Here is a 13,897-nt window from a genome sequence, read left to right on the forward strand (position 1 = left end):
CTTTTAAAGTGTATTTTTTATTTGAAAAGAGCTATTCATTTCCCTAAAGGGCTGAGGGGAGATATGATACAGGTCTTTAAAATGAGTGGAGTGAAATGAGTAAATGTGAATCGGTTGTTTACTCTTTTAAAAAGTAAAAGATTAGGGGGACACAATGATGTTACTTATTTTTAAATGTACAATTTAGTATTTTTTTACTCAACGCATAATTAAGCTCTGGAATTTGTTGCCAGAGGATGTGGTGAAAACTGTTAGCGTAGCTGTGTTTAAAAAAAAGTTTGGACAGGTTCCTGAAAAAAGTTCATAACTCCTTAAGGTGGAGTTGTAGATCTTCACTGCTTATTTTTGGGATAAGCAGCTTGGAATCTGTCTACCCTTTGGGATCCTGCCAGGACTTGTGACCTGGCTTGGCCACTGTTGGAAATAGGATAATGGGCTTGATGGACCTTTGGTCTGACCCAGTATGGTAAATTTTATGTTAACATCACAATAGACTGTCTAGTAGCCAAGAATGTACTTTGATAAACCCCTGAATTTTAGTGGTCCTTTTTGTTGATTAAGGCTACTTTCCTCTTATCACTGTAGTGTTATAGGAGTCTAGATTGCTCTTGTTGCATTTTGGAATTGACAATCCATTTGGCCCCAGTCTGAGCACCCTCACACCCTATCGTCATCTTTTGATCAGCTGATCTAACGGAGAACTATTGGTCAATCTGCTTTGTTTGTTTGGTGTACAGTTCCATCACCCCTCCTTCCTTTAAAAAAAACAAAACAAGAGGGGGCTAGTGGGACCTAGCTTTGTATGATGTATTGTTGCTGCAGTCACGGATGTTCTGATGGTAACAGGTAAAATACGGAGCACGCACAGTTCTGGCTTGGGTTGTCATGATCAAGCAAAAATACCCCACCTCACTCTCAAATTCCCCCCCACAAAAAAAAATAAAAATGCAGAACTTTTTTATTCATGGCTATCATTTTGTTTCGTAGTATCAGGTTGTGATAAAACAACAAAAAAAAATGTAGGCCATGAATTTTCATAACCACACAAGTCCCCTCTTCAGATCCTGTTTGCTGAAAGTAGTTCGCTTGGATCAGTGTAAATGGGATTGGGACTTTGTTTGGGGCTGTGACCAGTGGTCCTTTACAAACTGCTTGGCTGATGCTTAAGTGGAGTCATAAGGGGATGTTGCTGCCAGTGTTAAAGCAGTCAGGAGAGTCCTATTACTCGCAGCTGAAATAAAAGCATGTGTTTGGTTTTTTTTTTTTTTTACTTTCCTCCACCTCTCCTGTGGCGCAGGATGGTGTTGATGAGGGAATGGTCTTAGAGCCCAGTATCCCTGAGAAGGTAGCTGAGGGCCCGTGGGGTTTTGCTTACGCACAAGGCCTTTCTGGCAAGGAAGGCAGCTAAGCAAGGCCAAGGAGAAGTCTTCAGGCCTCTCCAAAAGATCTCGGGAGATTGGACAGGCATCGCTGGTTCTGTACCGCACATACGGAGTTGGACCTCAGAGATCTGGATGACTCTGATGGTACCGCAAGAGGATGTGGTGTCTTATCCAGCTGTGGATCCGGAGGGGGACCCAGATGGTGAGCAGAACCTGGGCTTGGATGGAAGCAAGGATGAACCGGACCCCGCTGAAGGAGCTGGGGCGGATGGTGATGAATCCTGGGTGGTATGCCTGTTTAAAAAGAGGAGCTGTAGCCTCTTATTCCTCAGGGGTTGGAGGAATTGGGAGTGACGTAGACTCAGGAGGAGTCTGACAACAAGGGCAATAATCCAGTCCTTGATGGTCTGTGGGATCCACTTAGTGCCTTTCCCATTCCTAACATTCAGAAGCTTATTAGCCGGGAGTGGGACTCCCCAGAAGCGGGCTTGAAGGTTGGAAGAGCAATGGCAAAGCTGTATCCCTTGTTGGAAGAGCATTTGGATCACCTTAAAAAATCCTAAGGTGGATGCAGCGGTCTCGGCAGTGACCAAGATGACCATGATTTTGATGTTGGGAGCTGCTGCTCTCAAGGATATCTGGGATCACAAGCTGGAAATTCAGTTGAAGCAAATGTTTGAGGTGTTAGCCTTGTCTCCAGGTGGCTGTGTGGGCAAGTATAATGCAACGCGTTTGCTTATGTTGGATCCAGAAGCCACAGGAACAGGTTTCTCCAGGAGTGCTGTCCCTCAAATAGGCCGCTCATCTGGAGGCAGGGATCGCTTGTGTGGCAGATGCTTTATATGATCTGCTGTGCACTGTGGCTAGGAGTATGATCTCTCTGGTGGCTGCATGACTGCTTCTATAGCTGCACAGTTGGTCGGCGGACATGTGGTCTAAGACTCAATTTCCTAGCGTGTAGCAGATGGACTCAGGACCAATGGTTATAGTGTACTCCTGATAGCAGTTGGAGACGGATCAGATTTCAATCTGACGTCAGCCCTAGTACATATACCACTGCAGGAAGTGCAGCTCTTCAGTATTTTCCGTCTCCATAGCAGTTTGGGACTCTATGCACGCTCACGTAGCATTAGAGTAATTTACCAAAGAAACCCAAAACAAGAAATCTTACCTCTACAGATTAGCCCCGCTCTCCTGCAATGACACCCCTTGGTCCCTCCCCCAGTCGAGAATTCCCAAGGTGATTTCTGCGATTACTCGGAGGTTGGCCTTTGTCCAGCAGCCGACCCTCAGCGTGGACTTAGCCCCCGGCAACAGGTGAGGCTGAGAGGCAGTGGGTGCAACTTCGAGCGTGGCAGCGAAGGTATTTTCCCTCTCTCCCCGCAGCTGGAGACCGCCCGGAACGAGACCGGGAAACGCCGAGACAAGGTAAGGTAGAAAACTTCTTTAAAGTCTCTGATCTCCGAAGTTTGAAGAATCGCACAGATCGCCAGCTGGCGCCAGTGCCACCGGTCAGATTCGGGAGTCCTCCCACATGGAGACCCTTGGAGGTCGCCATTCTGGCCGCATGGTTGCAGTTGCCATTTTGACCTATTCGCCGCCCTGTCCGCTGTCCCGACCGGTGCACATAGAGGTGAGCCATGCACACACATCTCTTGCAATGAGCACAACCACACACCTACTGTGCCGGGCGCATAAGTTTGGCCCTGGGTGGAATTCTTCAAAGGCCTGCATACCTTCGTCCACATGTAGCCGGGGCCTCCGATAACACGGCCACAGCCTCTGCCAGAGGTCCTCAACATCCCGGGACCCTCCATGCCCAGAGAAGTGCCTCCACCACCCAGAAGCCCCACCCTCGGGGACACGGACAACTCAGATGGCTATTCAGGACCCCTGGAGGAAGGGGAACTCCCCCCAGGGACTGAACCCCACCGAACCACGAGGCATTTCTTCAACAAAGACAAGCTCCCAGACCTAGTCACACACAGCCTGAAAGAGCTCGCTATCCCGGGCACAAGTACCTTGGGGGAACCTAAGACGGAATCCCCTCCTAGAGGGATTGTCAGACCTCCCGTCATTTCCCACTGTTACAAGCCGTCCAGCAGCTTTTGGAATAGGAAGCCCCGGAGACCACATTCAAAGGGGGGCATTCCCTGGCAGCCATGTACCCTCTGGATCCCGCTGCCAAAGAGATCTCCTGGCATGCCTGAAAGTGGATGCCATGGTCTGCATGGTCTCGAAGCGCACTACTATCCCAGTCGAGGGAGGAACGGCACTCAAGGATGCCCAAGACAGACGTCTGGAATCCATCCTCAAACAGTCTTTTGACGTCTTTGCTATGTCTCTACAGATCGCGGCCTGCTGTGCCGTGGTGACATGCGCCTGCTTATCACAGACCAGGAACATCACTCCTGGGGAAGCCCTGGAACCAGCAATATCATTCCTCATGTATGCAGTCATTTTTCAAGAAACTCCCACAGCTCAGCATCTAACAATGATTCAGGGAACCCCACTAATCGCAAATCCTTGTGGTGTGAATGATTTTCTAAGTCCTCCAGATTAGTTTCCAAAGCCTTGAGCCGCTCCTCTGCTTTACTCACTATTGTGCCTTTGTGTGGGCGCCATCTTCAAGATTAACATATGCTGTTCCATTGCAGTCCAACTCTGAGTGGTCGATTCTAATGCACCCGATAAAACATCAAACTTTGCAAAACTCTCTTCAGACTTCCTCTCCAGTTTAATTGTTGCTCCCTCCATTTTACTGTCTGTCATCTTAGAGCAGTGGTCCCCACCCCTGTCCTGGGGACCCCCCAGCCAGTCGGGTTTACAGGATATCCACAATGAATATGCATGAGAATTTGCATGCACTGCCTCCATAGCATGCAAATTTTCTCTCATGCATATTAGTTGTGGATATCCTGAAAACCTGACTGTCTGGGGGGTCCCCAGGACAGGGTTGGAAACCACTGTCTTAGTCTACTGGTGTGATTTTTTTTTTTTTTTCTTTTTTGGCACGTTGTGACCCATTCCCAAAAGACTGCCAACCCTCTTGCTCATGTCTCCCAGATGTAGGGCACCCAAAACAGCATTTAATTCATCTGGATGCAGCACATCAGGGGTGGATGGCAGGGAGGCCTGAGAGGAGCTGAGCAAAAGCATGCCCAGCTACCTACACATCGTATGACCCGTTCCATTTTGGAATTTGAACTTGGTCTTGTCCTATCTGATGAGACCTCACTTTGAGCTGTTGAGAGAGTTGTTGGTTAAACTGCTTAAGAATGTTTTAGTTTTCTTGGTAGCCATATGCTCAGGTTGCTGACTTGAGTTACAGGCTCTTTCTTGCAAAGAATCTTTCTTGAAGATCTCAAGCGAGATGGTGAAGATTTGCACGGTTCCTTTCTTCCAAAAGTTTTTCACCTTTTCACTTGAGCCAGGAGGTGTCTGCTTTCCTTCCAGCGTGAATCTTGCTGAGAGAAATATGTATAACTTCATTGTCTTGATGTGCAAAGGATTTTGTTGCAGTACTTGAAAGTCACAAATAATTTCAGAAAATCTAACACTGGGGAACAATTTTTAACAATTCCTGTTGAGTTCGATTTTTCAGCTGTTTTAGACTTAAATAGGCATGCTGATTTCAAAACTGCAGTTTTCTTCTGTCACGTCAAGTTTTTTCTCTACAGCCTATCTTAGGCCTGGATTTATCAAAATGCACTAAATAGCGCATGAAGCAATTTGTTAAAGCTTTGCTAACTGAAGGAGACTGTTTCAAGTATTTCATTTTGGCATTTTCTAACCTGTCTTTTGAAAAGATAAAGGCCGGTGTGTTTGGTCCACAGATTCGGCACCTCATTAAAGATAAACATTTCATCTGGACAATGTCAGAACTGTAAAAGAATGCTTGGTTGTCATTCAAAAATCTTGTCAAGGACTTCCTTGGAAATACACTAGCACAGAATTACACCGACGTTGTCCAGAAACTCTTGGAGAGCTTCAAAATGCTTTGTTGCAACAGGAGCATCAAGGTGCATTTTCTGCATAGCTATCTTGCTGACTTCCTGAAAAACCTTGGTGCAGTCAGTGATGAGCAAGGTGAACGATTCCACCAAAATTTTAAGGTCATGGAGGCACGGTATCATGGTAGATGGGATGTACATATGGCTGACTATTGTTGGAGCATCAGGCGAGATTGTCCACAGATTGAACACTGCCGGAAAAGCTGTAAGCGTAAACTTTTACCTTAATATTTGTTTGGTAGCAGAATTTTACTACTTCTACACAATTTGACTTACAGTAACAATATATAGATAGCCTTTGTATGAATAAAATAACAGAGTATATTCAAGTAATTTTTTCTTTTATTTCCTTTGTATGTACATTTTGTATGATTTTTGGGACAAAGGAAGGATATTCTGTACCTTAAAAAGTTGACATGATAGAGAAAAACTGGGGTAATTTTTGGATTCAGATGTCAAAAATTAGTCAAAAACAAGTGTTAGATCTAACTCAATGAAAATTGTGTTCCCCGGTGTAATCCATTTGACTGTTTATGGCAGAGCAAGAAAAGGCAAAGTATTTTCTAAGGTTTGTTTGTTTGCACTGGATTAAGGAAGTTATTGAGGCGGCCTATGTAGATAAGATGGTTGCTTCCGAAAGGGTTAAGAGCACATTGTACTAGAGCACAAGCAACATCATGGACAGAATATGGATGGTTTTGTTTAACATTTGTAAGGCAGTGGTCTGGTCTTCATTACTTTCATTTTTGAAACATTGATTGGATGTCCGAGCTAGAGAGGAGACTGTTCTTGGTTGGGAGATTTTGAGCATGGGTTTGACAGTTGCCTGCCTGTTAGAGTAGGCCTGGGTACATCCCATGTGTCTGGACTGGTCGGACTGGATGAAGAGGAAGGAGTAATTTTAAGCTTACCTGATTTCCTTTCCTTGAGTCCAACCAGACCAGTTCAGGACCCTCTTTGATCTGCCAAATGTATTTCAGCTATTAAGGCTTAGGTTGACGTGCACATATGAGCATTTCAGCAAAAGTAGTAAAGTTCTGCCAAACAAAAATATGTGGTTGGCTACTTCAAGAAGTGAATTGGAATAATTTGATCTTCAGTGGTAAGTTTTAGGTTGTATTCTTTTTCTTATTTTATCTGTTGTACATTTTGTGTGCCTATTATGTTCTTCTGGAAGCCCTCTGGTAAGAGGGATAGGTTGAGCTGTTAGCTTGTAACAGGATACTGGCAGGCTTATAAGGAGTGACATTGGCCAACTTTTTAGTCTGTTCCCTATTTGCTGGGTTGCAGGCATAACCCATGCACCTGGACTGGTGTGGTTGGACTCAGTCAATTATCAGGTAGGTATAAAATTATCCTTTTTAGTGCATTTCCATTTTTGAGCTCATACCTGTGAAGTAAGGCGGTCTAAAAGTATCAAATATGATTTAATGTTCTTACCGGCAAGGTGGGTGCTCCTTTGTGAGGCTGAATTCGTATGGCTGTGTCATTGGACTGTCAGCGCATGCTATGGCTCCTGTTCCCCTGCAATAAGTCCTGACTCTCAAATGGACTTCTGATCCCTGTGTCCTTTATTTATGTGATGGGGAAGTTCTTACAAATGTTTATAAGCAACAACTTGAAGATGTTTATATTTCCCCAGAGTTTTGGAATTGGCCTATGTGTCTTACATTCCCTGCTCTCTGGTACTGAGGTGGTCCATCGGTTGTTTTTGTCCAGAAATCCTTGATTTGGGGGATACATGTTACATACTGTTCACTTTTTCTATCAAAAAAATTTTTTTTACAAAAATATATCAAACTTCATAACATTTTGAGACTGTGATACATCAATAGAATATTTTTACAGCATCAGATTACTATCTTTATTTGTGCTTTATCTTTTCTAGTCCCTCCCAGAGCCAGAAGGAGGGCGGTTTGTCCAGATAGAAGGGTATTGGATTCCCTTGGGCACGAAGGACCCCTTCATAGACGAGACATATATCCTCACAGCTTCTGTAAAACTGAATCTCAAAGACCTTGTGAGAGTGGTGTCTGCAGGGTATGTGGTATTTCATTTTTCCTATTCTTGTGTTACATTTCCTTCCTGCCTCTCTCTTACTCAGAAATAACTGTTCACCCCCGTGTGAGCTCTTTGTGATGCTCTCTGCTGGTTCAGTGTTGAGAGCAGGAGGATGTGACTGAAACCTTCACTGGCTTGTGCCAGGAGTTACCTGTGCTTGTGCTGCAGTAGTTTGGAGATGAAGTGGTAGAATTTGTCTGAATTGCTCAGATCAGCTGCACCATACCTGGCCTTTAATAGTATTCCTTGGGCCTTGGATAGGGGCCTTTTTCCAGTTTTTTTTCCTTTTCTCCTGGAATGTGAGTGTTATAACAAACAAAATTGGGGGAAAATTTTGTTTCTACTGATTTTCTTACATTTTTGTTGTGATTAACACTGATATTTTACTGGGAAAAATAAAAGTAAAAACTGAAAATGAAAGTCCTTAGCTATGGATTTATCCTTAATCCTAGAGATATTACTGACCTACAGGTAACATCTTGCGTACTATTTGTAGACGATGTGAAATCTTTATAGCATCTGTGATTTAGCAGCAATTCAGAATAATGAAGAGCAGCTCAGATAACATCTGGATGATAATTGGTGTTCTGAATCAGGTAAACATCCATGCTTTTTCCTATTCAGGCAACTAAACTTTTTTCTCCCATCAGTCCTCGACAAAGATTCTTTGAAATTTATTGTACAGGTAAATTTTTCATTACTTTCAGTTGTTGCAATTCAAACGTGAGCTCCTAGGCAAAGATCTTTGGTAACTGGAGACAGGGTAGCAGGAGGGAGGAGGTCTCTTGTGTTGCAGGAGTTAGTTTATGGTAGAGATAGGAAGTATGAGGGATATGAGGCTGATTTAGTCTTCTCACGAAGGCAGTAAGAGAAAAGGTAAAAAACCTGATCGTTTCACAGGGTTTTACGAGCGCTGCTGGCTAAGATGCAAGCATGGGCAAGACTGAACTCTCGTCGAGAGCTGCTAAAGGAAACACCTCCATAAGCTGGGGGCAGAGGAGCAAGGTCCAATGGCAGCGAGCCTAAGAACCATGTGACACAGGGGGAGCATGAAGGGCAGTCCCTTGAGCCTATAAGGCACCTAGGAAGACTCAAGTTAGATTGAGGGGCATTCAAGCTCTTCCAATAGTGAGAGAAAGTGGAGGGGGGAGGGAGCTCCTCTTAAAGGCAAAGGCTCACAGACTTTTATCATGGGTTACAAAATGTTTCAATATTAAGAATCCTCAGAAGGGAGGACTGCACTAAACACAGTTAAACTACAATATGTACAGATAACAAACATGTACCCACTGCTGGGGACAGAACAATTGGCTTGAACAAATGTTCAAAGGGGGGGGAGGCTTCCTTATCCTGCTACAGCTCTCCAGACATTTGGGTTTTCTCCACCTTGCTGGCAGTTGAAGGCAGAGGACACAGCTTTGTCTGTGACATCATCACTTCTAGTTACCATGGTGCAACTCCAGCATCTCGGTTTCTAGGAGATGACAGGATGTACTAGTCTGTGCAGCAGGAACTTGACTCCTAGGCTTCGGCCTTTCCAAGCGTGGTGGAGAAATTTAGGGAAATTGTCAGCCCTTTTTGCGTTATTGGCAGCAAACTGTGGGCCAGGCTTCTGGTGTTACCAGTTAAGTGAGTCCTGTGAAAGTTTCCCAACCATATAGCAGGTTTGGTAGAGCCCCCCCCCCCCCCGCCCACACACACACTTTCTCCCTCTGGCTTTTTAAAGCTTTAAAAGTGACCCAGAAATGGGAACAAGTGAGATGATCACATGGCTGATTGCACAAAATTATTCAAAGTTAAATCACGAGAGGATTGTGAGGCATTGCAAGAGGACCGTGGGAGACTGGGCATGCAAATGGGAACTGAAATTTAATATGGACGTGTGCAAAGAGATGCACTTAGGGAAGAGCAACCCAAAGTATGGTTAGTACTTTGAATCATATTCAAAGTACTAACCATAACCCACAAGACCATTCATTCCCAAACTTCTCTAGATCTAAGTGACCCACTTTGTCCTCATGCATCACTGAGACCTATCAGAAGCAGATACTTAGGCACCTTACATGCACCTCCAGCCAAGTCACTGCTAAAGAAACTAGCATTCTCGACGGCCAGTCCCTCTCACTGGAATGCCCTCCCCACGGACCTTCGTCTTGAAACTTGTAGTCGAACGTTCAAAAAGAAGCTCAAAACTTGGCTTTTCACAAAAGCCTTCACTTAAAGGTCTCTCCCTATGGGATTGATTCACGCATTTCAAACTCCAATACGCTAGCTGTCCGATGCTGTAACCATAAATTCTCCTGTCAGTTGTACTTTAATACGCAACCATGCTCATTAAGTCTGTCATAAATCCGAGTTTGACTGTTTGTTATTTGTTATAATTTTAAGTCGTTCTCAGCTTTATAAGTTCTTACGAAGTTAGCCCTGTTATTTGTAAGGCCCCCTTCATTTGTACCCTCTTGTTCGATGTAATTCCCAACTTTGGTTCTATGTAAACAGACGTGATATGTACCAGTACATGAACATCGGTATATAAAAGCCTTTAATAAATAAATAAATTATAGCTAAACAATGCAAGGTTCCACATTAGGAGTTTCCATTCAAGGAAAGGATCTAAGTGTCATTGTTGATAATAGATTGAAATCTTTTGCTCAATGTGCAGCAGCAGCCAAGAGAGAACTAGAATGCTAGGAATGATTAGGAAAGGAATGGAGAATTAAACAGAGAATATCATAATGCCTCTGTATCACTCCATCGTGTGACTTCATCTTCAGAACTGCACACAATACCCAAAACCATATCTCAAAAAATGTTATAGAATTAGAAAAGGTACAGAGAAGTAAGACTAGTACAGTGAATGTGGCAAATTATAAATTAACACTAGAGAGTTTAAATACATTTTTACATCAAAGAGCACAATGATTGTTGTGCTATTCAGATCAGTCTTTTTCGTTTTGAAACAAAGCAGGAAAACTATTAGCCATGCAATTAAAATATGGCAAGGGCAAAATTTTATTGAAAAATTACAGAATAAATAGGGTAAAATGGTTGAATGAGAATTTATGAAGTCCTGTAATTTTTATACATTTTTGTATTCTGAAGATAGGGGGGTAAGGTAGAGGAAAACACCTTCTTTAAGGAGTTAAAATTGCCTTAATTGTTCTGTGAACAGTTGATGTATTTAAATAAACCCATACAAGAACAGAAGATTCTTTGGGTGATTAAATTTGGCATATCACATAAGGCCCCAGATCCAGATGGGTTTAATCTTCACTATGTTAAGCGCCAAGCCATTCTTTGACGTTTATATCCAGGGATACAAGAACACTTAGATTTTGTAGAAAGTATAATTTTTTATTGATCAATATAAGTATTCTTGGGAGATGCTGGTGGTCTGTTTGTCAGAGAAAGGGCATCCAGCATCTCATTGTATACATGAACTGATCATTCTTTTATAGGTAAAATACAATATAGTACTAGATTAGAAATTCTAAGAGTGTGTGACTACCCAGAGAATAATTTACATTGTCATTTCAACAGCATGATTTGATTATCCCTAAACTACCTGATTATTTTTCCAAGGTGGGGCCCGTTTTCCATCACTCTTTAGACAATCCATTGTTTTGTTAGAATCTTGTTGGTCAGGGCAATTAACACATCTTAGGCTGTATTTATAGATGCCCCTGTAGTCTAGCCTGAAGTTCCAACCATTTCCTTCTGCTTTTGTGATCCAATAATTAGGCATCACAAAGTATCGCCAGCTTCAACTGCTGTCCAGGTGTCCTTGAAATTCCTCCAGGTTAGGCTCAGTAAGGCATTTGAAGTTCATATAGCCAGGAAGGCTAAGATAGCAGAGGATTCTGGGTCAGTTGCCTATCTCCATGTTGGTCTCAAGCTCAGGCACACATCAACAATTATAAGATATTAGGCTCTCAACTGGCTCAATTGATGAGCAAGTTCTTTGCTTATGCTTTTTAAGAGAGTTCCTTCCCTTCATGTTTTAATAGAGCCCACATTAGTCTTAGCCAAGCCAGGAAAGGACCCATTGATACCATCCTCATATCGCCCAATTTCCTTGTTAAATTGTGACTTAAAAATCTTTGCCAAGATAGATGCTATAACCATACTTAGTCCATTATTTCAGAAAACCAAGTTGGTTTTGTGAAGGAAGAGCAGTGGGAATACGTCATAAATTTGATCATGGCCTTAGTATGTAAGGATGATAATATCCCAGTGTTAGCTGTTGGCTCTGATTCTGAAAAAGTCTTTTATAGGGTTTCTTGATTGTATGTTTTCAGTTCTACCAAGTTTGGGTTTGAAGATGATCTTTTAAAATTCGTTTCTCTACTTTACAACCCCCCAATTGCTAACATATTAGCTAATGGAAACAACTCTTTAGATATTCCCATATGAAGGGGGATTAAGCAAGGTTGTTCTCTATTGCTATACTGTAGATGTGAATCGGTTATTTACACTTTCGGATAATAGAAGGACTAGGGAGCTTCCATGAAGTTAGCAAGTAGCACATTTAAGACTAATCAGAGAAAATTTTTTCAACGCACAATTAAGCCCTGGAATTTGTTGCCAGAGCATGTAGATAGTGCAGTTAGTGAAGCTGGGTTCAAAAAAGGTTTGGATAAGTTCTTGGAAGAGAAGTCCATTAACTACTATTAATCAAGTTTACTTAGGGAATAGCCACAGCTATTAATTGCGTCAGTAGCATGGGATCATCTTGGTGTTTGGGTACTTGCCAGGTTCTTGTGGCCTGGTTTGGCCTCTGTTGGAAACAGGATGCTGGGCTTGATGGACCCTTGGTCTGACCCAGCATGGCAATTTCTTATGTTCTTATTATCCATACACCCATTAAGGAAAACTAATGAAGATGAAACCATATATCCTGGTATATAGGAGAACAAAACTTCAAAAACGACCTTTGCTGATGATGTGCTCGCATATCTAACAAACCCTAGATAATCATTAGCAAAAGTTTTACAGTTGCAAACTCCCAAAAGCTATTTTGTGGGACTAAAGATTTAACCATGATAAATCTGAAACCTTAGATTTTTAGGTAGCTTGAAAAATCAGTGGGGATAGTCTTTTCCCTTGAAGTGGGTAATAAAGGCTTTGGAATATCTTGGCATAAGAATTCCAGCAAATATATCCAATGTATGAAGCAAATGTTAAACTCCTGTTGAAAAATACGGCAGATAATCTTGTAACTTGGCAAATGCTGACGTTCCCACTAACAGGAAGGATACTGCTAGTGAAGATGATGGAGGTACCCAAATGACTCTATATGCTCCAAATGCTTCCCATATGATTAAAGGATCTTCCATTTAAGTTTTTACAAAATTGGGCATATACCTTTTCATTAAATTCTTTAATACAGGTTAGAGAAAGAGATATACCAGGTCATCTTAGAAAACATATGTTAATGGGTTCATGCAGAAAAGCCTGGAAACTCTTATGCAAATTGATAAGTAGGACAAATCTTTAATACCCTATATATCAATACAGGGCAACCTGCAATTTAGCCCAGGTCTAAATGACTCATTTAAAATTTGGAAGGAAAAAGGGCTAAAACTAGTAAAACAAATTTTTATTGGAGAACCATGTATAATGGTTACCAAGAGCTGCAACAACAATACTCCTGTCTTGCAGAGATTTTTATGCTTTCCTTCAACTATGTCACTATGTAACTGATATACTCAGACATAATATGGACTTTGGTATCACAAAAATATTGGAAGAAATCTTATTTTGAGTAAGAAAACAAACTCATGCACAAAATCCCACAGTCCATTACAGTGCCTTACTGAAGTGCTATGTAGATGGAACAGATGCCCAGGAATAAATATAACATTTCCTAGCATGTAGCCAGATGGACTCAGGACCAGTGGGTTATGTGCTCTTCTGCTAGCAGATGGGAGACAGTCAGATTTCAAAGCTGACGTCACCCTAGATATACTTCTGCAGTGAACTCAGCTCCTCGGTATCTGTCTCCTAGCAGATGCAGACACTATCCCGTACACTAGCACCATGTTACGAAAAAAAAAAAAGGGGAGCACAGATTGGGTTGAGCAGCCTTGGTTGGGCTAGGCCCCGGTCAGGTGCAGGGGGTCCGGAGACATGGAGACCCGTGGGGGCGCTGGCGCTATCTTTCCTCCTCGTCCGGCAGTATGTGCGGGGCAGGCCGGTCGGTCAATGCGCCAAACTTGTGCGCCTTCAATGTAGACTCATGCACAACTGCACGCACAACTGCGCGCATAACTACACACACAGCCGTGCTTACAACTACATGCGTGCATTGTGCTCTTGCGCATAACTACGTGCACTTTGAAACACATTACCTGTGCACCTAGATATAGAGGCAAAGGCACCGGTGTCCAAGAAGTCCAAAAGGCACTCTTTGCACAGCCTGCCACATCAAAGCCGCACAGC

At 42.8% G+C, this 13,897-nt stretch overlaps 1 protein-coding gene across 2 annotated transcripts in view; it reads left to right on the top strand.

Moving 5' to 3' along the window:
• MDN1 (midasin AAA ATPase 1) overlaps positions 1-13,897 on the top strand; it is a 765,271-nt gene that overhangs the window by 174,677 nt on the left and 576,697 nt on the right. For both annotated transcript variants that reach the window (XM_029595415.1, XM_029595414.1), the window contains exon 23: positions 7,284-7,435. In XM_029595415.1, coding sequence (XP_029451275.1) covers positions 7,284-7,435 — 152 coding nt within the window. The remainder of the gene's footprint in view (positions 1-7,283; positions 7,436-13,897) is intronic.

This window comes from Rhinatrema bivittatum, chromosome 3 (genome assembly GCF_901001135.1).
Source record: "Rhinatrema bivittatum chromosome 3, aRhiBiv1.1, whole genome shotgun sequence".
NCBI lineage: Eukaryota > Metazoa > Chordata > Amphibia > Gymnophiona > Rhinatrematidae > Rhinatrema > Rhinatrema bivittatum.